Source organism: Zootoca vivipara, chromosome 3 (genome assembly GCF_963506605.1).
Source record: "Zootoca vivipara chromosome 3, rZooViv1.1, whole genome shotgun sequence".
Classification (NCBI taxonomy): domain Eukaryota; kingdom Metazoa; phylum Chordata; class Lepidosauria; order Squamata; family Lacertidae; genus Zootoca; species Zootoca vivipara.
Genome location: NC_083278.1, coordinates 83,753,261 through 83,781,229, shown reverse-complemented (window position 1 = coordinate 83,781,229; position 27,969 = coordinate 83,753,261). Strand labels below are relative to the sequence as shown.

General features: G+C 38.6%; 1 protein-coding gene across 1 annotated transcript in view; it reads right to left on the bottom strand.

The window, feature by feature from the left end:
• ZFAND3 (zinc finger AN1-type containing 3) overlaps nt 1-27,969 on the bottom strand; it is a 131,931-nt gene that overhangs the window by 20,250 nt on the left and 83,712 nt on the right. Inside the window, exons 4-6 of the mRNA XM_035108144.2 lie at nt 27,328-27,507; nt 14,749-14,814; nt 4,129-4,299 (exon numbers count right to left, since the gene is read on the bottom strand). Coding sequence (XP_034964035.1) covers nt 4,129-4,299; nt 14,749-14,814; nt 27,328-27,507 — 417 coding nt within the window. The remainder of the gene's footprint in view (nt 1-4,128; nt 4,300-14,748; nt 14,815-27,327; nt 27,508-27,969) is intronic.

Genomic DNA, 27,969 nt, shown 5'->3' with positions numbered 1-27,969 from the left:
TGGCCGAGGATCTTTTTCAGTCAGTTGCATGAAGAGGCTATTCTATTTTCTGGGGGTGGTGGTTTGGTCTGTAAGAAGTGAGGTCAGAAGAAAACGAAATTCAACATAATTATGTTGAAGTTTTAATGTATGGGAAATTGTTATAATGACCATTTATTAAGCAGTGTTGGTAACACAAACATCCTGGTATGGGTAAACTTACAGAACAGATTAATCATATGTTATCAACTTTCTATAATAACTGACATTCAATAATGCCTAGAGAAGAGTTAAAAAACAAAATGGAAATAAGAAAAGGTAGAAATTAATCCTTTAGAAAGAACTAATTCTTGCCATATTTTGCTGTCAGGGAAGTATTACTCATTTTTCTTAACGAAAATTGAGAATATAAAAGCTGAAATAAAAACTTAAAGGCAAAAAAAGTACAAGTGCAAAGTTCCAGCTATTTGTTTTGCTTTATGCACAGATGCAAACAAACATAATTAAGGCATGCCTTCCAAAAATAAACTTTTAAATTTTAAAAATATTTTCAACAGGTATAGCCCCACGTTTTGGAGTGGTGAAGGAGGGAGCAGGTACAAAACTAAAATCTGTCTTAATAAAGTGGTAGAAATTAAGAACCCCAGAAATCATAATTATACATCTGCAAAAGACAATCCTATTATTATTATTTTACACAGAAACCAGTAATTTAGAGTTTCAATGTTTATTACTATTTTCTGTTATTTGAATTTTAAATTCAGCTGCTATAATTGCTCAAAATTACAGAAATATAGAGAAATCCACAAATTCTTCGTTAATGTTGGCCTAATCTGTATTGGTATGGATAATTTCCTCTTCTTGCCTTCTAGCTATGACATATGTAGAAAGAACTTGTACTCACAGAAGATAAATAAAATTCATTCTTCAGCAGCTGAGTAGTATTCCCAAAGAATACTATAATAACAACAATCTTTCTGGCTTGTACTAGCTCGCCAGTAGATCGGGTAAGTCACAAGTTTTATTAACCCCACACTGATGACTCCTAAATGGAATCTGTCCTTCAAACTTCTTAAGCAGCAATACACAGAGAGAGATTTTGAAACACTTGTAGTATCAAAATTAGCAATTTCTCAGCAGACCTGACATAAGGAGCCTCTATGTTGTTTTAAAAATTGAGGAGCAGCAAGGTCAAGCTGACCCTTATTCTAAATACTTCCCCAGTTAGCCTTTCAGGGTTTTTTTTACTTCTAATTTTGTTCTGTACATAACTTTGCATCCTCAACTAGACAATGCTGGAAAATATTAATAGTGAAAATATTAGATCTTTAAAATAGTCTATAAATTCTTTAATAATGTTCTCAGTAATTTGTTTAGGTATCTCCATTGTCTGGGACTTACTGCAATGGAAAAGGTACCAAAGAATTTAATCAGCCAACAATAGAGAGCCAGCTCCCGGGATTTGCTTTTTGCTTATGTGGATTCTGCTAATATTGTTTGTATATGCCATAACCACCACATAAAATTTCCCCAATGGCAGTGCACTGTTTATTGAATTTATAATGCACTGAACAAACAGTACAGAATTTTATTTATTTAAATTTGACAAAATGTATATACTGCTTGACTAATAAAACCTCAAAGTGGTTTGTAAAAAATATTAAAATTATCTATTAAAAAACAAGTAATTAAAAGCATTTTAGAGAGAATTAAAATTAACAGTGAAAGATTAAAACAAATATTTCAGACATGGGAACCATTCAAGCACCGTGGCTCTGTTTTGCCAGGATTCGAGCTCAGCCTATTAGGCACGGGAAGTGCTTTTTCCCTGGCATGGAGTTATGGACATCACACTAAACAAGAGGCTGCTTCCTGGGTGGGTGGAGCCATTCTATTAGCTTCCCAGCAGGCAGGGTGCTGTTGTTTACTGGGAGGGAGAGGCAGAGGAGAGAAGCAGCAGGAATAATATTTGTCAGGCCATGAATGTGGTAGTATAGATTAAGCTACAACATCGCCCATCCCTGCTTGAGGAACTTAAAATTTAATAGTTGCAAACATGTCAAGGTAGTTTCAACATAAGCACCGGCCTGCCTTATAGCAGCCCCTGACATGCCCACTTCAGATACAGGCTAATAATTATAATCCATGCTTCATGTACCCTTCCAAAATCCATATTTATCAAGCTTTCCTGCTGTGTATTTTCTAAAGTAGATAATTTACAAAGTGTTGTGTTATTAAAATATTATGGTAGTGCAGTTAATAGGTCTGGAAATGGGTCTGCTAAGCATCCTGTGGTTAACATGCTGACTAAGCTGCAAATTAGCATCTTCTATTCTCATCTCTGAATGCATCAACAAACATTTGGAAGCTCAAAAAGGCCATCAAGGAACTCTTACTTTGGAAAAGAATGCAACTTGAACACAGAGAACAGGATGGGGGTTCTTTGGTTTGCCATTCTCTGCATTCATTTGCATGTTTTCAAGTGGACTTTTCTGCAAATGTAATTGTAATTAAGTTTATGAACTTTAAATGAAACAGGAATATATCCAGTGAGGATACCAGGTGCCTGCAAAGGAACTTCAAAGGGCAACACTGTCTAGTCAGAAAGCAAAAAAGAAAACCATGCTGGATTGAACATATAAACCTATAAGTATTCGGGTTTGAAGATATTACTTGAAGACCAGAAGCTGGCTGTTAAAAATAGTATCTTTAAGTCTTTATGGTGCAATTTAGTTAGCACATAATGACTAAAGTGTGATACAAACACTCAATATCTGTAATTTCTATTTACATTTTTAACACACCCACAGACAAGGTCAGCATGTTGTTTCCAGTGTGATATGAAACAAAAAAGTTACATCTTCAAATAAAACTTAAGAGTTTGAAGAAGAAAATAAATAGATTTTTTGGTATCTGTGAGTTTATCCTTCAGAGAGACACTAACAAGCTCCTTCATTCAAATTGTGACAGAAGCAATAATAGAATAGCATCTAGTGCAAACATCATGCTTGGCAAACAGAATGAACAGAGACATGTTACAATGACGGCGGTTCTCATCATTTACCGTAGCTCGCATTTTACTGAGAAAGCCCAAGAAAAATGTTTAAATCACAAGCTTGTATGCACTAAATGTTCTGCAATGATGGCCTGCTTTATTCTGTTGATTTAACTAGACATATGTAAAAACCCTTAGTTATACCTGTACGGACAGTCTGGCCATTTAATTCATACATAATGCACACCATGAAAGAATAATATTAGGCGAATGCAGAGATTACTCTGAATACATAGCAACAAATTTAGTTCCTCTAACAGAGTATTGACATCTGGAGACAGGGTGTACATTGCTATGGGGGGGGGGGAGAGAGAGAACTAGAGTATTTATCTGTTATGCAGTTCAAGGTGCCTCATAAGCAATTGCTATAATTGCTGCTATGTTGCAAATGATCCCTTGGTTTCCTGATGAATCACTGCGCTTGATCCTCCCTCCTCAATAAAGAACTATCTGTGCATCACCCCTCAAGGTACCATGTACAGATCCCTGAATTCAAACAAAGCTGTTCTTCCCATTGCAGTGAGCAGAGAAACCTTTACAACAGGCACCCTCAAACTGCGGCCCTCCAGATGTTATGGCCTACAACTCCCATGATCCCTAGCTAGCAGGACCAGTGGTAGGGGAAGATGGGAATGGTAGTCCAAAACATTTGGAGGGCAGAGGTCTGGGGGTGCCTGCTTTACAAGAATGGAAGCTCAAGTCTAGACACTGGGACTCCCCCATGTGTGAGAAGTCACTAGAATTGACCCATGCCTTCAATACCAGATGAATGATGCATTTGTTGGCACAAAAGCAGAAACACGGAGCTACAGCCCAGAAGGAAAATCCAGCAAATGGGCATATATTTACTTGGATGTATAATTGACCTTTATAACCTACCTCTTCACACACGGAGTGCAAAGCTTTAGTATACTTGTGAAGGGATTTAAGAGTCTTGACTTTTTGTAAGGTTGCAGCCACTTCCAATACTGTACAGATTTCATTATTTTTTCTCTACACTGGGGCAAGCTGCACCACAACAACATGACCCAGATTCCCCCCCCCCCAGACATACAAGGGTGTGGCGGGGCAGGGTAGTTTGAGAGAATCCTTACCACAGCGACATGATCCCAATTCCTGCTGTACCAGCTCCAGTTTTGTTTGGCACTGGAAACACCTGCGTCTGCTCTTCTGTTTAGAACGGCTAGTTTCTTCAGGCCTGTCATGACTGTTCTCCAATAATCGTGGCCGCTTCTCAGGAGACGCCTCGTTTTCTGACTGTGAATCTGTTAGTTTTATGAGAAACATTGGAGCATAGTGTTAGCATTTCTTCCATGAGGCCTTTACTCTAGTCACGGAATTAATGATGTGCATATAGCATCGCTTGCAAACCGTGTGCTTCTTTTTATCCCCTTGCATATATATAAACCCAATTAGTAGTCAAAACAGGCACCAGGTAAAGATGCTATTAGCTTTGTTCCCCCACTAGACCCCTTCCTGGTTTACAAAACCAAATACAAAATGAGTTGGCTTACTCTTACTCTCAATTGGTTGTGGCTCTGATTTTGTGATGACACATGGAGAGAAAACACCAGCCTAGGCAACTACAAGCCTTGCTTTTCATCTCATTTGTAGATTTTCCTATACATCTTCAGCCTCCCTACTGTCCTGACTACATACAAACCAATTCTGCTTCTGAAGAAAAAACAATTGAACGCAAATTCAGCCTATTTCCTGGCTGAGCGGGAGAGATATTTTTAGGGCACAGTGTGCTAGCTGCAGCTCCAATAACCACGACGGCACATGAAAGCACCGTACTGTGCCTCCCTCTCTCTACAAGAATAACAATTTAAATGTAAATGATTATACACAGACAAGATAAACTAAACACAACATGTACCTACCGCTACAGATCCAAAATCCTTTGAGGATCTCTCTTTAAAGCCAGTCAAGGTACTACATATTTTAATAACCTTATTTGTAATTTTTGCTCTCCCGGAAAACTAATGTTGTTGAGAAGGAGTGGAGATAGGAAAATACATTGCTTTACAAAGCTGTAAATTGAAAGGTACTTGAGGTAATCCACCTACAGGAAGACGGAAGCTAACACATTTAATGCCTGTAACATTCAGAATGCCACAGTGTGCAAAGAAGCATTTTCAAACCTACAATCCACTTCAAAAGATGTGTTCAAGTGAGGACCAAGTGATTAGACTGCCCAGCTGGAACCTATATAATGGCCTAGTTTGCTTGTAATAGTAAGCCATAGTTAAACTATGCTTTACCAGGATCAAACACATTGCTCAAATTATGCCCGCCTGCCCCCCCCCTTTGTCATGCAGGGAGTAAAGGAATAAGAATGCTGATTTAGTATTATGTGTGACCCATGGTTTCATCATTGCTTTTTCTCAGTGGAAAAACACACTACGAAAGCCTGTTTACATACAATCTTAAGCCAGTGGCATGGGCTGCTTTCTAAACTGCAAGGCAAAGTGAGGAGGTTGCCGTATGGTGTGATTTGCTTACTGTGTATTAGCATTCTTGATGTGATTTATTATATTTCTATGCTGCTTTTCATTCACATGAATCACAAAGCGGCTTACAAACAAGAAATAGCAAGAACAGAACAGAACACCACAAATACAACATAAATCATGTAGCATAATTAACAAATCTTTAGTAAAACAATTATAAATCATCAGTAAAACAATTACAGTCTATTAAAAACTATTAACAAAACAACTAAAAAAATAGGCTAAACAGCAAAATTACAACAAAAGTCATATCATAGGATTCACAAAGTACTACGGAATTCATAATCCATAAAACAGTATTAACATTAACAAATAGCAACCAATAAAATAAACTAAGCAGTTTAATTCATATACACACACTCCCCACCCCCATGACTCACATTTTTCCACTCTATTCATTCAGTTTATTAAAAGACACGTACACATAATGCATGTGGCAACAACTCTGTTGCAAAGGTTCCTCTTCCCTCCCTGTTCTTCCTCTGAAGCTTCCTTGTGAAGGCTCCTAGGGCCGGAGGGTGGGGCAAGGCAGGTGGAAAATGCCACTGCCTGGTGACCAGCACAAAGTCTCTCTCCCCTCACCATAGTTTCATTCACTCTGGCTTTTTATGTGGAAAGCAGGCCATTGTATTTAATCTACTCTACTCGCTCTCTATGTGTGTGTAGTATATCACATTTTGATTAAAATAAAGTGTACAAACTAACTGCAAGTTAAATTTCTAAATATTTCTATTAAGATAGCGCAAGTAAAAGGTTATGCATTAACGAGATAGGCCAACACCTCCCCGTCCTGCATTTCAAACCACAAGAGGGCTAACATAAGGTTATCATCCAATAGTATTTTTTAAAAGCAGAATTCCATATTCACCCCTAGACTTTGAGATTATATGTAACATTAACAATTCAATGTGTTGCATGCCTAAAGCTCTGTGAGATTAGCTCTGTAAGATTTTAGGTCTCTGGCTACACCTGATAAAGCAATTTGGTTACTACAACAAACATCTTACATAATAGCATGCAGAGTGATGGGAAAGTTTCAAACTTGCTGCCTGAGTTACTAAGCAATTGCCCCATACAGGCTCCCTGCATCTTCTGGGTTATCATAAAGGAGAAACAGATGAAAGTGCCATACTCCCCATTCTCTTAGTGTGGAATCTTTAGTCCAGCTGCTTATGATGTGATGAACAGCAATGATGCTGAGAGAAATGTTCCTTTACTCTCCCATCAAGGTATCTTGAAAGAATGGGAAGTGGAGCGGGACATCTGGAGATGGCAAAAGACTAAGAGGGAATGGGCCTACTGTCTTTCCAAGTCACAGCAGTAGAGTCTTCAGAATATGTTAATGTGTTCATTGGAAATATTTTATAAATAAATGGTGATTAATTAAGCAGCTTAAAGCAACAGCAGTCTAGTGAGTATTTGCATTGTAAGCCAGTTGACTAGTATTAATAGATTATACAGTATATATAATATATACACACTATCAATGTTTAATTGTTTCTATGATTATTTTTTCTATATTTTTAATTGTTCTTATTTTTAGCTGTAAGCTACCTTGAGTCCCTGCTAGGGAGAAAGGCAGGGTATAACAAGAAGAAGAAGAAGAAGAAGAAGAAGAAGAAGAAGAAGAAGAAGAAGAAGAAGAAGAAGCACCTAGTATAATTGGAGTATGACTACATTTATCTCATTTATTAAATAAATTTATATTCCACTTTTCTATTTCTCAGAGAACACATAAATAATATGATTGTTTTACCAAAAAATTGCTGCCAATGTCCAATGTCTTGCGGCACCTTCATCTTGAAAGTAACACATGCATAACATGTGCTCAAACACTCGTAAATTTGTGGTGAACAAACACAAACAGGTATGCCATTTGCCTCTCACCTGGCCATTGATAGTAATTGAAGTGAATATCCAGAAAAGGAGATCCCACCCCCACCCTTCATGGTTAGAAAGCAAGTAATGAGGCTGGTTACAGTACAGCTGTTTTTTGGGTGGGGCCGTAAGCGCAAGACAGAGTTCTATGCTCATTCACCCTGTGCCAAGGAGGCTGACTTCAGTGGTCTGAAGACACACAGGAAAGGTGGGGCTTGTGTTATGTTAATGAAATGGGCTCCCATGCCCAGGAAGGAACAACAACAAATAGAATAGGTAGCGGACAAACTAGTGTCCAGAGAATTATGTCACACTGTGAAAATTCATTCATCTATTCACCTATCCTCACTTTCCATACCAAGCAAAATACTTTTTAATTAAGACAGGCATGAACATAGAAAAGTTGAATTTGTACAACTGTCACTCACCTCTGCTTCTTTGTTAAACAGCCCCATGCCCCAAATGACATGCTTAAACTTATGTCGATTCTGGCCTGGTTCACACATGACATTAGGCCGTAGTTAAAAACAAACTATGGTTTGAATGTAAAAGCGCAGCATGTTGGTGCACATTACTAAAAGTTGTTTCTCCATGCCTTCCTCTGCTGCCTAGATACAAGCCAGAGTCTGAGTTGTGATATCAAAACCTGAGCTGTTGGTTTGTTTTCCCCAAACAAACCACGAGGCTAGGTTAGGGCAACCCTATACTGCGGTATCTGGTGAGATCTCATTGGAGAACAGGGGGTGGGAAGAGAGAAAGGAAGGGTGTGCTGCCACAACACAAGTGAAAAGTTTCTAAGGGTGCAGATTCTTCTAATTGTAGATATTCTGCAATATTGAAAAAAGGATAAATTAAGTCACTCAGAAGAGCAAAATTTATAATGCAGTCTTGAAGCAGAGCACTTGCCTTAAAAACTGTTTTGTCTCTGGCTGCAAGTTACATTAGTTCCTTACGGTCACTGTTCATGTCTTTATTATTCAATGTTCTTGTCTCATGATTCTGAAATGAATTGTGTCAGGACTTGTCAGTGCTGAATTTCAATCTCTTAATCTCCTGACACAGTACAGTTTACAACATGCACACACATAGCTTCACTAACAGCAATTGTGGCACTTCCCTGATGTTTCAGAGACTTGTTTTCCTCAACAGAGATAAGAATGGAGGTGAACAAGGGAATATGTAAACAGGAAGGAAGAGAGAAAAAGATAGAAAGTATCAAGGGAGAAAAAACTCAATCTCTACTTGCTTCTCAAGAAAGGACTCGGTAGATTAATCTCTGGCATGATGACAGCATTTGAGGCATGGCGTTCAAGGGAATTTTTTTTTTTTAAGACCTATCATAGCCTGAGAGATTGACATTTATGATCCCTACTACTGTGCAAACATCAGTAAGGGCAATAACTAATGAGCCTTCAAACATCACTGCCACAGTTCCTCCGACTATTTAAAAAAGGAACTTAAACTATCAAAATGAAATCCATCAAGAATTCTGCACATTAGGCACTGGTTGTAGAGGGAAGGAGGGATGGAAGAAGGAATATAAAGGAAGGAAAAGAAACAGGAAACCACAAGCAAGAAGCGGCAATAAGAGTGTTGGGTCATGAACAAACAATGACTTGATCAGGAGGTTTGCTGAGGAATGAGAGATGACAAAGAACAAACACCAGAATCTATACTTTTCCATATGAAAATGTCTGTATACAGTTCATGGTTTTAAGAATTAGACAACAATCTTTTGGTTAGAGGAATCTGCTTGGCCCACTGAAGAAATTTATCCAGAACAAGCACTACTTCAATCTTCATGTATACACCATTTATTACACAAACAGTATTTTGCCTTGAGTCTTAATTGCTACAAACTCGGAACTGTGGAACCAAGATCTTTGTAAGGTATGTGATGTGTATTTCAAAGGCGAAATCATTGCCTTTGAAATCTACATTTGCTTGTAGCTGCTAGAAACTAAAAACGTAAGACAACAGTTTTTAAGAAGTTATTGCTTACTTCCCAGCTATAGCTGTGTGGAAGAGATTGTACACAGATTCCGTTTCTAGCTTCCATTCGTGTTTTTTAAAAAAATACATTTAAAATGGCCCTTTTACAATAGAGAATTTGAAAATTGCTTTTAAAAATAAAACACTCTAAGTTATTATACTTAACCTTATTTTGAATTATTATAATGAGAAAGGCTGAAACAGAAAACTTGGTTTGCATAGAAACAGCCAATTTAGGATTTTAACCAGTCCTCAACAACAAATTATTCCGAAGGAAGTCTCTGCTGCTGACTAAGAGAAATATCTAATATTCAGCCATTGACTTAAACTACCCCAGAGAAACAGCTTTATAACTGGTAAATCAATGATATACCAAGCATGACACGATGATTAAAAATTAAGCACACAAATAGTGTTGTACACAACTATTGTAGAACTGAGAGAATACCTAATACAAAAGTACAGAGTAAAATGATTTACAGATCATCTGCTGCAGTGCAGGAGGAAAGATAATAGTGATCATCACCCAGGGTAGTAACGGACCTAACCAAGTCATATTCATTCATTTCAATAGGTGTAATATGAGTAAGAGGTTGAATATCACCCAAAGTACTGTATTTGTAAAAGCATATTTGCTGCAATGTCATCATATGTCATTTATATACCGGGTATGTCAATGTTTTATATATGAAATTGTTTTACTTTTTATTTATGTAATTGTTTTTTAGTGTTAAATCATGGCAAGGTGTTTTATAGGAAGTGATCCGTAAATATAATGAAATACGGGTGGGTGGGACCCATGCACCCCCAGAAACATGGCTGTAGTTCAATTTCATTTTCTGAGATGTTATACTAATATAGTGCGGGAATATTGGAAAGAATTCTAACCTGCCCCTTACTAAACCAGACAAGATGCAATTCCAGTCTGAGTTACTGTAAGCTCTGTGTTAAGAGATGCACATGCATGCTGACACAGCAGATGGAGTTCTACAAATAACTAATTTAAATAGTGAAACATAGTTTGGTTGGCTGTGGTTGCTTAATGGTGCGAGGAAAGCACTATGCACTTGTGTAGACACTATCATTTCCTCTAATAGTAAGCTGAACTTGTGAGTGCTGACAGGACTGTACCCAAACAGGGTTCCTGAGAACCAAGGAGGTGCTATCAACAAGATTTGCAGAAGTACAAAAAAAAAATATCCTAGGGTGCAGGGAGACCTACGATAGACACTTTGCCAATGTTAGTCATTTTTAATGTATAGTAACCATAATGATAAGGTACAGAAAGGTAAAGGATCCCTGACAGTTAAGTCCAGTCGCGAACGACTCTGGGGTTGGGGCGCTCATCATGCTTTACTGGCCGAGGGAGCCGGCATTTGTCCGCAGACAGTTTTTCCAGGTCATGTGGCCAGCATGACTAAGCTGCTTCTAGTGAAACCAGAGCAGCTCACGGAAATGCCGTTTACCTTCCCGCCGGGGCAGTACCTATTTATCTACTTGCACTTTGATGTGGTTTCGAACTGCTAGGGTGGCAGGAGCTGGGACTGAGCAACGGGAGCTCACCCCGTCACGGGGATTCGAAACGAAAATAAACAACGAAATCATAATGACAGTAACCTTAAATCTTTTAAATGCAACCCATGGGGTTCAGCGTACTAAATGCATAGCATCCTTTCACATTTTGGCAGGAGAGAATGCATCCCCTCCGAAAAAAGATATGGAAATATGGAGGAGATAATACAATTGATATCAGAAATAGGCAGCAAAATGAGGCAGTAAAATTCCATCAACATCCATCATGCTATCTTGGTACATTATCATCTCCCAGCCTCTATTAGCCTTTGCTGTGTCAGTGCAAGTCCTGGACACTTTATCCTGTTTATAATTGCTGATGAGTGGGTAATAAGGCCTCTATGCCTCAGCTCCTGTACGTTCCACTTCAGTGCCCACCTATTAGGTGATAACTTTTATTTACAGCCTTGCTTGATGTGCTGTTCTATTAGTACAACTGAGCAGTGAGCAGGGTAAAAAAAGTGTCATTAATGGGCGCTGTCACTGCCAGGACCTATGATGTAAAGTGCACCTTTGTCGACGTTCCATCATCACATGCCTTCCAGTGAGAAGGTTCAGAGATAGCTGAATTTGTAACATGGTGCCCGCCACCAGTCAAATACTAAAGAGCACCTTAAAGGTCAAATGAAACAACAAAACTCTCTCAAAGTTGTTTTTATAATAAAAGGCCCCACTAACCTTTTTTATACTGTTAGCACAGACACTTTACCACTGCAGAGCAATAGAATACCTAATTAATGGTGGAACCAGAGGGTTGGGTTTTTTTTTGTCCTTGCTGCACACATTATGCATGATAAAAATGTGAAAAGTGGAAGCTAAAAAAAATTACAGCCAAAGCCAAGAAACTAGTCATTGGATTTGGTATATCCACTTCACTTACTTTCTAGCATTTCCAAGCAAATTGACATCTTTAAAAGCTTTAAAGGCTCAATTGTAGCTGCTGCTCCCAATCTAGCAAAGCACAACCTTATACTTAACAGATAAATATCTCTACAAACTATGGTGGAATTATGTGATGTTTGACTGGGACTACTTTTCTTGCAGGAAGAAGCTAGAAGGTATGTAATATGCCTGAAGGTAGGCACAGACAAATCTGTCATTTTTTGTTTCTCCCAGTTTCTCATTTCCCCAGTTTTTTTTTAATTATTAAAGATTTTCTTGATTTACACAGTAATATGTGCAATGTCTCTCGTAACATTTTTGCAAATCAGTTTCATTTGTTTAGACATTGGGAAGAAAAGGTGAAAAGAGGTAGCTGGGGGAAGGGTGTTGGGGGTGGGGTGATGATGTTTCTATTTTGCTTAATATATGTGGGGTTTTATTGATGTCAGCGTCACTTGTGTAGGTTTTCTGCTGTTCGCTTGTGTTCCTTTAGTGGTGAGAGATGTTGGGGTTGGCCTAGGACAGGGGTCAGCAAACGTTTTCAGCAGGGGGCCAGTCCACTGTCCCTCAGACCTTGTGAGGGGCCAGATTATATTTTGGAAAAAAAAAATGAACAAATTCCTATGCCCCACAAACAACCCAGAGATGCATTTTAAATAAAAGGACACATTCTATTCATGTAAAAACATGCTGATTCCTGGACCGTCCGTGGGCCAGATTTAGAAGGCGATTGGGCCACATCCGGCCCCCGGGCCTTAGTTTGGGACCCCTGGCCCAGGATTTGGTTGTTCATTTGTGGTTGGCTGTGGTGGTCTTTGTTTCGTGTGTGAGTGGTTTAGTTCGTTCAGATTTGTAAACTGACACAGAAGTCTGCACAAAAAAAATATCATTTTAATTACTGTGTATTTCAACAAAGTTGTGAAACTGGTTATATTCTGAAAACTACCTAGAAGCCTGTTTTGGCATTAAGTGGTACATAATACATTTTGTTCTCATTTCTAAACTGTATTTTGTACTAATATACATATTTTTCTATAAAAATCTCTAGAATAATATGCATTTTTGTGTCCATTTTGTGGTACGAAAACGGCATTACAAAATTCAGAAAAGTACAAATTTCTAAGGGTAACTGTGTTTCAGTTTCCGTATTGGTCTGGGAAGTGCAAATTAGGTAAATTTGTATTAAAATGCAATTTACTGCTTAAGTACTTACACAGAAAAGGAATGGGTGCTCAACACTTTTCCTATTCAATATATTCAATACTGTATAAACATTTTAATAGTGTGAAAGCATTATAGACACCAAAACTACCAGAGGTGGAAATTTAAAAAAAGCAGGAAATGTTGTTCCATTCCTTTGTGAATCTTATGTGGTTATTTCTTTTCAGAAAGTACAAGGCCACACTACTGGGATAGAGAAGATTGGCTTCACAGCTATTTTAGACGCAAAATCTTTTAGCCCTGAGAATGTTGGAGGTAACTATTAAGGGGCATTTTCATTTATCTCTACCTTAACATAAATGGCTTTGTATTATGCTAGTGAATGTAGCAGAATCACTCTTAGGTGCTTCAATTTCTAAAATGGGGAAAATTTTCTGCCTCCCCCTTTCCAAAATTATTCTGTTTCTTTATTTGAGATGCACTTCATAGGCATATCCCTAAGCTAATGACATATCAGTTTTCATGCAGCTACACTGAGTGTCAAAATCAATGCCACTGCCCTTAAGTTGACACCAATGCACACATCAAAACCTATTTACTCAAAAAGGAGGTTACAGTCATGTAACAGATTTGCATTCTCTTGAGACACTGTGGGCAATTAAGCACAGAGGCTTTATGGCACAATGGGACCCCAAGCTTAAGGCCCCAAGGGGCACCTACTGCTTGCCACCATGTTTTGATGGTCAATGGAATCCATTCTCTTTGTTCATGGAAGTAAGACCACAGCAAAAAAGAAAAAGGGGGGGGGGGAGGAGGAAGAATTTGTTCAGTTCTGGCTTCTGCCCAGAGATGAAGTGGGCACTGTTCTTGCTTCATCCAAAATCTGTTTTGCTATTATTTTTCTTACTGTCAATAAGAATATCTTAATGAATTTTATTTTTGTACAGCGCTAGTAATCTCTTCCCACCCACAAACACTTGAAAACTAGGAATTCTGATGGAGTACAGCTAACTCAGCTGATTACCTTGCTGGGGTGGGTCTTGAATCTAGCAATGGAGATCCCAAGGTTTTTGATACCAAGGAATTTCACCATTTGTCCTGTGGATTCATTCATATATACCAGTATATGAAAAGTCACATACTGCTTTTGCAGTGGGCAGGATCCTGATATCCTGCTGATAAGAAAACCTTAAGACTAGACTCATGCTATTTCCAGATCCTAAAGCATAGTTTAAGATGGCCAGTTAATAAGGTGGTGCACCCCAAGACACTTGTGTAGACGGTTCAATTCCAGAATGTTTCAGTGGGTGTCTACTATGGCTGGGATGCCAAATAACTATTATTGCCAAAAAGGAACACAAGTAGTCAGTAGTGGCACCTGTCATGGCCTAGGACAGCTCAGGGCTCTCTTGCTTGTTGCAGGAAGTAAGGAGTGTCCCTCCACGGTAGTATATTTTAGCGTAAATGGTAACTTTTAATTTTTTTATTTTTTTTACAAGAAAGTGTTGGGAACCCTAACAATTTGTTCAGCTGTCTTTCGAGGTTTGGTAATTCTTGATGTTTTGGTGAGCGTGTGGTTGATTGTGGATTGTGGTTGATTACACATGCTTGGTGAATGAGCAGCTCTTGGTTCCCAGTGTTATTTTTTTAATATTGTTCTCTCCTTCAGTATACTATATAGCTTGATGTGATGTTTAAAAAGAAATTAAGATTTACCTGAATCGCAGGATCTTTTGGTTGCTGTGGTTATGGAGACATGAGCTGTATCTGTGCATGGCCCACCTGAAAACAGAGAAATAAGTCACTTCCAGAAAATTACTTTTGCATTGCTATGTTGGTCATCCAGAACAGTATAATATCCAAAGGCATATAGGTAACCAATACAAACTTGCATAGACATGCTACAAATGCTGTGGAAGAGTAACAACAATAATAATGAAGCTGGAGCTCTCTGCTCCTACACAAAAAAAAATGGACATCATGAAAAGTGTGCAGTAGGATAATATAGTGGAGAGGTGAGATAACAGTCATGGCCAACACTGTTGAACAAAGCAACATATACTACAATAAATTCTATATAACTTTACATTTATTATTTAAAACCAATATTCCATGAAAATAATAATTATAATAATTAATAATAAGAATAATAATTTATACCCCGCCCTTCCCGGGCGGCTAACAGCAAATATAACACATTGATTAAAATGTGACTTAAAAACAGCATAAAATACAACATAAAATGCAGCATCAATATCAATAAAATCCAAAAATTCAGGGGTCATTTTGGGGGAAACAAACAGACAAACAAACAAACAAACCCAGTCAGTAGACATCAAATGATTACCAGGGCTAACTGGCCAAGTTGGTCCTACTAGGGCCAGCAAGGAGACCAGGGAAGAATTTAAATGTGGGGTCCCAGGAAGGGTTTCTTCATAGAGTAGGAAAGGGGAAAAGGGAATAGAGGATCAGGCTAATTCAAATTGAAGGCTCGGCAGAATAGCTCTGTCATACAGGCCCTGCGGAAGGAGATAAAGTCCTGCAGGCCTCTAGTCTCATGGGACAGAGCATTCTACCAGGTCGGAGCCATCACTGAAAAAGCCCCGGCCCTGGTGGAGGATAGTCTGGCTTCCTTAGGGCCCTTACCATTTAGCAATAGGCTTAGTGACTGGCTTCGAAATTTCCTAGCAGACCTCAACATATACCAGAGCAGAACTCTCCAGAGAGCCTGTTAAGCCAGCTGCCTAATAATTGTCTGATATATTGCAGTAAACACACATACCTGATCAGTTACGCTGAAATAAATTGACAGCAAATGTAACTGGCAACACTGCAGCTTTGATAACTGATAATAACCTTATAGCTTAAAATTAAGTCATTATGGTAAAAGGTGAATCCCCAAGTACCAATAACTGAATGCAAAATAGTGCTATGAAAGTATGTCTCTAGTTATGTTGATGGGCTTCTACTTGTACAATATTCAATATGCATGCACCCACAAATCAACACAGCTGGTTAAGAGTATGACCTGTGAATCAGAAGCTGCAAGTTCAAATCTCACCTTGGCCATTAACTTGTTAGGTCACTATTTTCTTAACCCTCCATCTGCAATAAGGGAGTAAAACTGTCTCCTCTTACAGGTTTCTTAAACATCTTGAACAATCTAAATCACTATATAAATATGAAATATTGCCCTTCACTCCAAGGCATTTTAGAGGGGGAATTATATAGCATATCCTTGTGGAAATGCTTCTGTGTAAGTTGCCCTCACTGCCACTTCACACACACTATTTCCAATACAGGGAGGTCCTGCTTTACGAACGCTTGCTATGCAAAAACACAAGGAACTAGTGCCCAAACCTTGCTATATGCACCACAGATTCCATGGTCAGGAACACATTAGAAATTTCTCCATAGGAATCAATGGAAATTGTCAACTTGTTATGCGAATGGAAATTGTTGACTCACTTTGCAAAGACTTGCCTAACAAACCATTTCCAGGGAACACACTTATGTTTGTAAGAGGGAGGAGTTGTGGTTTGTTTGTTTGTTTATGATAAATATCTCCACCATATACTTCTGAATAGAAGAGTAAAATATTACCGGTACAATGCAGGTAGGATAGTCATGTGAAAAAGTACTTTTACTATGAAATATCAATAGAACATAAGAGTATAACATATTTGTGTTCAGATTTTATCTAAATCCGATTGTATATTCTTTTGAAGAACAGATGAACATTATTTTTCTACAATTCAGGCACCATATAGCCTGAGTTGGAATCGTGATGAAGTAGTTCTATACTTCATCAGGTTTTAGAAGTGAAATTTGATAGAACTTATTCCAGACTCCATATAATGGAAGAAGTTCATCTTACTGTGGAAAAAACAATAACCAGAAACCCACATTTATTGTAGGGTAAAACATTCAGTTGCAATCACTGTAGATTTAAGCATCAAAGCATATCCGGGTCTTCAACATTATCCTCTAATGCAGAACTTCACCTATTGTTCTCTTGTACTCTTTTGCTGAGAACTGTAATAAAAAATGCTTTGTGTATTGTCCAATCATATATTTCATAAGAAACACTGACTGAAAAGCAACTAAGCAGCAGTATTTCCAGCAACTGCTCTTACCTCTAGCCACAAATCAGCAGTTTCTGTGAATTTTTTCAAAGGTAGATGAAGAATAAAACATGCTTGCTTAAGCCCCTCACTGACAGAATGAAGTTGTTCTGTGATCAAGTATTCTCCTATATATGTGCCAAACCTCATGAGATGTTTGCCACTGAGTACAAACTTTCCCCACACAAATTGTCATTGTAGGGGGATCCTTTCCTGCCTGTTGTGACTTTGATCTGGAACAAAAATGCTCCCAAGACCCACCCACCCACTCCAGTACACTGCAGATGTGGAAACACTGGTCTGTATAAGAACCACAGCAGGAGTCAAAGGGTTAAATCCAATCTGAGTTTGAAATACTGTAGTCCACTGTCCCAGTTTAGAATGAAGCTGTGTGCTAGGCACCTGCTCTTTGTCAGATTGCTACCATAGTAAGTACTACGCCAGGCATAGGCAAACTCAGCCCTCCAGATGTTTTGGGACTACAACTTCCATGATCCTTAGCTAGCAGGACCAGTGGTCAGGGATGATGGGAATTGTAGTCCAAAAACATCTGGAGGGCCAAGTCTGCCCATGCCAGTACTACGCATCCAGTTGGTACTGGATTGGTAGTTTTCAACCTTTGTATCTACTAAAGCCTCCCAATGCTAGAGAGAAAAATCTGTTCTGTTATCTCACAACTGTACACAAGATGAGAAAGACGAACTAATTAACAATATTCATGTTTAAGTCAATCCTGGAAAAAGGTAGGCAGGTATTGGAAGAGAATGGCTTAACCACTTAAATGGCTTAACCAAACTACACAAAAAGGTTTATGGCCCGATAGTCAAGCCTCCTCTACCAACGACAGGTACCTACATCACACTCACCTCACATTTTGAGAAACATGGCACTAGATTCAACATGACAGTAAGGCATGTTCTAACCTAAACTGTTAGTTAGGGCTTCAACAATTACATTTGGATGTAAATATGAATGCACAATGTTAAGGCCCCATTTCCATAGCTCTCAGTGGGTTGTGGAAACTGTTTTAGAATCAGTCTAGGTTGATTTCCAGCTGAATAAATCATATGCCTGCCAACCTTTATAAGGCTTGGCACAGGCAGAATTTTTGCATATTATAATGGAAACTGTATTTTTGAATGCTTGCAATTAAAAAAAGGAAGCCCATATCAACTAAGAAATCAGGTTGTTGAACAGCCATCTAAAAGTTGAGATATCTTGCTATCATTCTTTTGGAAGCCTGCATAAATATTAACTAAAAGGGGAAACTTTTTAAAGATTTATTGTACTTCCAATATTCTCTCTTAATTAACATGACATTTACATAACACCACAATTAATTTTCAACTACAGGCGCTGTGGACTAATTAGAAATGCATCATCCCTTATTAAATACCTTGTCAATTTCACTCCCATCATAATCTCCTTGATGATTTTACCTTTGCAGGATTAGACATACTGTCATACCAAATCTCACATTCAGATAAAGTTTGGGTATCTAAATTAGAAGTAAAGCATATGTACACACATTAGTAAGTTTCCATAATACAGTTTTTGCTATAACATCCCTCGGCATGCAGATGTGTGCAATAAATTATTTCCCATGTCTGTAATAATACTAATGCCATTATATGGAATGCTTCACCAGAATTCTCTCAGCAGTCTGGAAGGGACCCTAGATTAACAAATCTAACTTCCATAACTTCCATAACTTCCATCAAGTTTCAATACTTTCTTGAGAATATCTAATTTCTGTAATATTTGCTAAATAACTTTGCAAAAAGGAGTGTCTGGCTGGATTAAGTTTACACAGTCAAAAGGGGGGAATAGTATAGTCATATGGGTGACATCCAACGTTTGCCATACTCAAGAGTAAACCCACTGCAATCAATGGTCTTAAGTTGATTCAATGGGTCTTAGTTAGATATCACCCACCCATGGTCTTTGACAATCGCTTTGACAATCTGCTTTCTTCTGAAACATTAAAGTGGGTGAGATTAAATAACCACCAAGAAACTGCCTGTAGATACTTTTGAGGCACTAAGAAAGGATACAACCACTGTGATTTCCAACCTATTCATCTCCTGGTTCTTTCAACCACCCTCCTCCCTCTGTGAATTCTGGTCGTTACAGGATGCACAGCGAAGAACAATACCTACATCTTCTTTTGTTCACTAAGGCCATATGAAAGAGGTCTACAAATTTGGGCTGGTCATGGTAGCCTGCCAGTAACAACTGACCTTACCCATTCTGAGTCCTCTCATACATACAAAGGAGATTCTGGAGCTAAGAGCAGGACATGCCAATATTGCTTTATCTGTACTTTGGAGACACTCTGAATTAATAAATAAAATATAAGTGCTCTAGGTGTCTCAAAACCATCAGCCAGTGAAGAAGTCAGTAAAGTAGCAATGACTACTAGAGCAGCTGTTCCAAGAACACAGAAGAAGCAGAAGCTCCATATAATCCTAGTCCCTATAGCTACTTAGCTCTTTACACTGATAACAAGCAAGCAGACAATGAGCATTGTCTTGTTCACTTGTTCAGATTCAAGTGGCAGTTCTTCTGTATATCTGGGAGAGGAGAAGGAAAGAAAGAAGGAAGGAAGGAAAGAAAGAAAGAAAGAAAGAGGAGGAGATGATGGGAGGAAAGCTGGATAGGTGGACTAAATTCCTCCTATGGGTGATGTACTGACACCTACGGAAGGCAGAAAAGGAGAGCTAGAAGACAAGGTATCTGAGCCCCACATCCATTGCTAGCAGACAAAGAGCTGCCTTTCAGTTCTGTGGTTGTCCTGAAGGCTGCAGCTATGGATTACAAGTTCGTTGCTTTAAACTCCAGTACTGTAGGTGGGATGATGACAAGCTACTCCTGAATTGTTAGCTGCTCACACTGATGGGATACTGGGACCAGGGCAGGTTTTCATTTATCTTGTGCTAGTTGTATTTTGTGCAAATTGCAGCTTCTGAACTTTCTGCCAAGGTAGCCCCCCACACAAAGCACATTACAGGTATTTAATTGGGATGTTATCACAGCACAGATTACTGTGGCAAGGCTGTCATAGTCCATGAATGGCTGTTGCTGAAAATAGGCACTCTATGCTACCAATGTCACTTCAGCCTTCAGTGAGAATGCTGGCTCAAGAAGTCCCCCCAAGCAACAAACCTGCTCATTCAAGAGGAGTGCAACTCCATTCAGAACAGACCGTCAACCCAATTCCTGGACACGAAAACAGTCAATTCACAGCACTTCCATCTTGTTCAGCCTCACTGCCTCCAGTCATTGGTCCAGCGCCTGCACAGCCTCACTCGATTCAGATGTCAAGGAAAAAATATTTGCATGCATTGCATGTTTGTTATGATCAGTAGCATGCTTTCTTATTTTATGACATGCAGTACAAGCCAAAAGCTTTCTTTATAAACTACATAATCCTACCTCTATACATGAAAATAAACGTGTGTGTGTGTGTGTGTGTGTGTGTGTGTGTGTGTGTACACACACACACACACACACACACACACACACACACAGGAGACATATTATAATCAAAGACAGAACACAAAAACACGCCGGGGCATTTTCTTGTTGCTTGATTATGCCTCCTCTTTTCCAGATATGATTTTCCAGTTGGAATGGAGTGATATTTGTTTCAACCTCATGGTAAAAAACTTCGCATCGTTATTATGAGAGGCAATTAGTCCAATCTTAATGATGTGAAAAGCCAGTATCCTTGGGCACTGTAGAGGCTTTAGAATGATGATCTTTTAGGGGAATCTACCAACAATGAAGAACAAAAATTAAATTCAAATCAACATTAACTGCAGTGTAAAGAGCATTGCTAAATATACCATACCTTTATAACTGCAAATGTATGGACATATGTGCCCCCAGTGCTGTGCAGTATACTTTCCAAGCTATTGCTGACTTTCAACAGCAAGCATAGTGCTTTGACAAGCAAGTTAATGCTGGAAATCTAGAAGGTAGATGTCAACTATGCCAATCCTCAAGCCAGTTATTGCTAGTTAAATGAAGTGGCAAAATAAGCAGGGTTGGGAAGATGAAGCGACAATCATGGAAACAAGATGATAGTTGCCTTGTCCACAAAGACTTCCTGTTTCTAAGCACCCTTAAGAGATCTTCACTCTAGGATATGTTATGTTGGAATATCTAAAGTACAGTATTCTAAAAACTGCTTTCCTAACAAGCTATGAATGACTTAAATGCTTTTGGCTGGAGGCTTTAAAGACCAGGAACTCAAAAGGTTTTTCATGAACTTAAGAGTAGCCAAGCCTTAAAAAAAAACCATTGTGAGAGTTGGCAGCAACAAATCTTCTAAGAACCTCTAGAAAGTATAAGCAACAGAGGTATTTTGGGAAGCCTGCTTAAACCCTGAATCTAGCCACGAATGTGTGTAATTGGAATAGACATCCCTAATTTATCTACATAATCAAGTTTGAAAAGAGCCATGAATTAGAATCACAAACATATAAGAGATATAAACTAGAAGGAAGCTAAATCTTAAATGGAAGTCTTCAGAGACACATTGCTTTTCTTCTGCATGTATGGGTAACATTCTGTCACGTGCGGAAACTACTTAGCTGCCCAAGCTTCAACCGCTTCTAGAGAAGCAACTTGTATTGTTAAAATTAGTTAAATGGATGAAGATTTAATCAATCAGATTTTTATGTACACATTTTTATGCAATCTCTCGCTGCCAAACCTTACAACCTTTCGTGTATTTCCCGAATACATTTGTCTCCTGTAGGGAAGACATTAAAGCAGGGTACTGAGATGAAAGTATCTGTGTCAACACAATTCGTTTCCCATTACTATTCCCATTTGTAACATAAATACAATACTCCCTATTTAAAATAGGGTCCCTGATTAAAAAAATGCTCTATGGTCAATGGAATGCAAAACCAATGTCTTGTAACAAATGCAAGGCTTATAGGGCTCCCCCGATAATCACTTCCCATTTGTTTGCCGTTATGTCAAGGCCTACAGAGGAATGCCTGGAACAGCTGTCAAGGATTTCAGGCTATTTGGGGTCCTTTCGGAACATCAAAAAGCAACTCAAAAAAGCTCCACTTTTCCACTCATTTCTCTGGAAGTACTACTGTATGCTATATCAGGCATATCCAACTCCCAAGAGACTGTGATCTACTCCCAGTATATAAAAAAACTGGCAGTGACCTACCCATTGTCATTGGAGGGAGGAGCGTGTATGGGGTGGGTGGATTGCCCAGAGTTGTTAAGCTTTTTTTGAGAGGATTTTTAGCTTCCCGATAAGGATCCCATGATCTACCAGGAGCAACTGGGGATCTACCGGTAGATCACAATCTACTGGTTGGACATCCCTGTGCTCTATGACTGTGCCCCAAAGCAATCCTGATGTACAATATCATTATTCTATATACCTTTATATTCCTTCAGGCTCACTCTCATTTCTTTGGTTCTGATTGTGCAGAAGAAAGCCTGAGCATCAGAAAACATGTTTACAATATCAAATTTTAAAGGGCTAAAGAGCTACTATTGTAAAGAGCAATGAATATTCAATGGCTTAAGGCGAAGTATTTGACCACGTGCATTAAGACGGAAACCAAAATGATTGGGGAATACATTTCTGCTGCCAAACAAACACATGAATACATTCTGGGCAAGAGGAATATCAGCAGTTAATTCCACTTGCAGAGACGAGAATACATCTAAGCCCAACTGCACATTTCATTAATAAAGGACGTGTGAACATTTTCCAGGAATATAATGTTAGACAGTTCCTCAAAACATTCTAAATCATGCTTAAGAACAGAAATTTGGAAAGTCTTGGGAAAAGTTAAGCACAAATTAAAATGACATCATGTCCTGTGTAGGGAAGTGCTATTGAAATATCAACCTGATCTAACTGCCAAAGTCAAATTTCCCACACGGACATTTTTCATGTTATATTACAATTCAGATTTCACTTAAACCTGCACCATGTCAGCTTGAGCTGCAGTTGCACAGAGGAAAGGAAAACAATGTGACAGCCCCAGAAAAGGTGATGAAGGGCTCAAACTAAATGAAATGGTTAAAGTATATGGCATGACCTTCTAATAAAATACACACAGACCTCCCTAATAAGCAGATCTGGAGTGGTTAAAAGAAAAATGTGTTTTGGCTCCCTCTTTCCTATCCGCATGATCCACATTGTTAAAGAGAACCACTTACTACTATGCTCCCTTTGGGGAAGAAGGATAGGCCATTCAAAAAGAAAAATAAATTAATAAATACAAATACTAGGAGGCCCAAGCAATAAACAACAGACAATAGAGCCTAAATGTATTCTTATGCTATTGGGCTAGTTGTGCAGTGGTTTAAGTGTTGAACGAGGACCTGGGAGACCTGGGTTCAAATCCCCATTCAGCCATGAAGCTCACTGGGTGACCTTGGGCCAGTCACTGTCTCTCAGTCTGAACTATTTCACAGGGTTGTTGTGGGGATTAAATGGGGGGGGCATATATGCCACATTGAGCTCATTGGAGAGATCCGGTCCTTCATGGTGTGCACAGCTAAACTATGGAAATCATTTCCACAGGAAACACTGATGGCCACCAACTTGAGTGGCTTTAAAATAGGATTAGACAAAGTCATGGAGGATAAAGCTGTCCAAGGCTATCAGCCACAATATAGCTATCCTCTGCCTCCAGGGTTGGAGGTAGTATGCTTCTGAATACGTTCTAGAAACTGGGGGGGTGGGGTGCAAGTGCTGTTGTCCCCCTGACTCAGGTCCTACTTGAGGGTTTTTCATGGGGGTCTGGTTGGCCACTGTGAGACCAGGATGCTAGTTCAGTTGGGCTTTTGGCCTGATCCAGTCGGCTTTTTCTTATTCTCTTAACATTGGGAGGTGGAGGGTTAGTCAGGAATGTGGCAGGGAGGAAAGTTATGTGTCAGGGTTAAATCTGGCATTTGGAAGATTCATATTTGGCCACTTCCTTCTCTGTCGGAAGCAGCATCTCCTCTGAGAAAGTATACTGTTGGCAACTGGTGCAACTCTAATTAAGAATTACTTGCATTTTTGAGGCATCTTTTCAGATACGGATTCTGTAGGAAATAAATGGGCTTGTATACAAGTAGGCCCAGGGAAAAAAATTAGCTTGTAAGAAGAATGACTGGAATTACAGGAATGCATGCAATCACATTAATATCCTGCCAGACCCAACTGCCACAAAATATAATTATAGATTTTCCCCCCTCCTAGAATATTCTGACTCTTCATAAAAATGCTTAAAATTCCACCCATTCAGCAAGACTATTAACACGATAGATCTTTATTGCAACATGATGAATAAAATGGCTTACTACAATTATAGTGTGCTTAGCCTGTAGGGCAATTAACCACAGCTAGTACCTTTATGTCGAGCTGGTTTGGAACCGAGAAAGATCACAAAAGGCTGCCATCTGAATTGTTTTTATTAACAACACCACTTCTAAGCACTAAGATCTATTCAAAATTTGGTAAGGATTAACTCAATGATATTCTACACTGTTTTGCTTTGTTTTTTGTTTACTGAAACACAAGCAAATCTATTCAGTAAAAGTATGCAGCTGTACATCATCATCTCACTACACTGAAAAAATATCAATCATTTAAGAAACACTGCTATAATGAAAGCAGCGTATGTATTATAGAACTCCTTACAAAACAAAATAAATAATATGAAAAAGCCACCCTTAAATTAAAATCAAAAAAGACATTTAAAGTTTGGGCATTCTTCATTATGGGAAAGAACCTTCCACACTGAGACCATCATCAATCAGAAAAGCTCCATCTGCTGTATAATTAGCTCTGATAAATGACACTAATCTGAGCTACATTAGAGAACTACTGTTTGGCGGTTGTGGGGGGAAAAGAGAGATAGCTAGAACTGTAAATAAATCTAACCACTGTTTCACTTACAGCCATCCCAGCAGGAAGTCATAAAGAATTTTTTATAGGTAATATTTTCAAATGCGCTGCTGGCTGTGCTGCCTAATATCTATCATCTTGGAGCATGCATTAGTGAGTGTACAGAAGCCTAGAACAGAAGAGCATATTTTTGAAATAAGTTCTCCCTTTCGTACATCTTTACAGCCAAACTGAAAAATTTTTCTTGCAAGACAAGTCTGGTCCAATGAAGTAGCTGCTCAGGAAGACAATGGATAATGGACTAAAGCTGCTAGGCCACTGAAGAAACAGTATTTGGGGGCATTTGCAGAGAAAAGTGCATCTAGAACTTTTTGTGTATTACCCTCCTGGTGCTTCTATGCATGAATGGATGGAATAGAGGCAACCTGTGAGATTGCGAATAAATGAGTAAGGCAGACACATTGTGCACACACACTTACAGACGGGAGGCAAAAATCATTAAGCAAGTAAACAGTGCAGTCTGTGACAGTTTACTGGACTGTAACCAAGGATATCTACTATTTTCTTCATCTCAAAGAATCCCATATTTAGGAGGTGATGTAGATCTTTTGTAGTGAGTGAGGCACCCTCATTGTGACATTCTGGCATCTTTTGAAAACTTTTTTTATGCCGACAGACCTTTGTAACTTTGTACTGTTTTAAATGATTTTTTAAAAAATGGTTTTTTTTGTTGTACACTGCCCTGATATTTTACAATTTGGCAGTATAGAAATGCATTTGTAAATAAACAAATGCAAAGATTCAAATGCAATTGCGAAGCTTGGTCATTTACTGTGTTTACAATAAACATAAGTCTTAATTCAAGAGGTTATCTATGGGGGAGGAGAAATGATAGTTGCTTTTGATAAAACTGTCCCGCCTAGACTGTACTTCTTCAGACTGCAGGTGGGACATTGCACAACTGAATGCTCTTATACAGAAACCTGCACACTGCACCCACATCCTCCCCTGAGCCCCAAAGTTCTCTGGGAAAGGGTTTGATATTAGCTTTACTTCCCAATGTGCTAGTTTTCTGTGTGTAACATTCCCCCTATTCCCAAATGGGCAGCCATTCAACTGTACAGTCCTCCACCTGAAATCTCGACTGTTACGGTCTTATCATATGACTTATCACATGAAACACTATTACATTCTACTTAAATCTCTTTCGTGGTTGTTTTAGCATACTTGAACATAGTATTCTTTACTGGAAATGTCTGTTCTGTGATTTTTACTTGGAATAATTTATTTGTGTTTGCAACCAACAGTAGTAGTTGGCCTTTTTCAGAGCTTCTAAGTGGATATAGACTAAAAGCTGCTGCTGCTTCTTCTTCTCCTTTTTAACAAAACACTTAAGAGGTTCCAATTCTAAGATGTAGGATTATTTTATCTCCTGTTCCTATTCCTTGAGTTTTATCTGCAAAGCAGAATATAAATGCAATGAACAATATTAATCCAACAACATATTTAGCACCACTGAAAAACAAGAAGTGACTTATCAAAATTACTGTCTAGAGAAAAATCCTTTTGGTTCCAAATGAAGAAGTGGCTGAAAGAGAGCACTTTATCACATTGTTCCAAAGAACAATGAGAAAATACAAACCTTTCTAGCACTTATTCCAAATAAATAACTAGATCTACATCCCTACCCCCAAGATATAGATATATATCTATACAAAAGGCTTTGTATTTCAGAGGAGAGAGCTTTGCAAAGAAGCTTCCATGAAATAGCACTGACGGCATCTGAATTCAAACTAATGAACAATACTTTTTAAGGAAGTTGTCAGTCTAAGATAAAAGAATCAGCAAAATGTATGCCTGTAATACCCAAATGTTTCAGGAAGTATTTATGGTTATTCTACACAAGTCACCATGTGTGAGATCCCCTAACCATTGGATGACACCCTATGTTGCATGCTTAGTTTTCTGTAATTATTTGAAGAACATCATCACAATTACTGCAGTAATATGGGCTCTAGTTTCCACAGCACAGGCCAACAGTTAAGCTATAGGTAGACAAATGTAGCAATTAGTGTTATGAAAATGATAAAGCTATGCAAACGGAGCTCTATTCAATCAAGATAGAAAATACTTTCCTTCCCTTGTTCTTCCTACAACCTTCCTACAACCTATCATTCGCTTGCAGTTTTCTACGGTTTCCCAAAGAAATCACTACATTATTTTTAACGGCTGAAAACCAAAGATGCTAGAAAAGAGCCGAGCCTACTTTGTTCTCCTTACACTTACATTTTTCTTTACTTGGTGAAGTTACATTCAGTTCTGTCGAAAGTTGCTGGTTGGAGTTAACAGTCTGCGTAGATAGGGAGGTATTACAGTTGTCACTATTTGTTTCTCCAGAGAACAAATCTGATTGGCTGTTGCTTGTGCTGGGAGTGGACTCATCATCTGGTTGCTTCTTTTGAAAATCTAACAAGACACAAAATTGGAGAGATGGGGTTATTGACTACAAAACATGTTTCTGTCCAATGGGGCACATACAGTATGTTGTATTTTACAATATACAGTAATCATCTCTATAAACTGTGATTTAATCCTATTAGCCTAAAGCCCTAAGATATTAAACTTACCTTCATTGCACCAATACATTATTACTGAACTTGGTATAATCACCTTGTGTACTGTTCCAGTGGAATGGAAAGATACACATTTAGTGCACAATCCAACTGGTGCTTTGGCTCCAGTGGAGCTTTGGCTCCAGTGGACTGGAGCTACTAACAGAAGTGGGGAGATTTTTGCTGATTTCCTACACACACACCCAAAGCCCCTCAAAAATTTGTTCTAGAGAAAAGAGTTAACTCCCTTTCCATTCCACAATTCTTATGCAGCTTCTCCCAGCAGCAATTAATTAAAGAGGAAACCAGGTAAAGG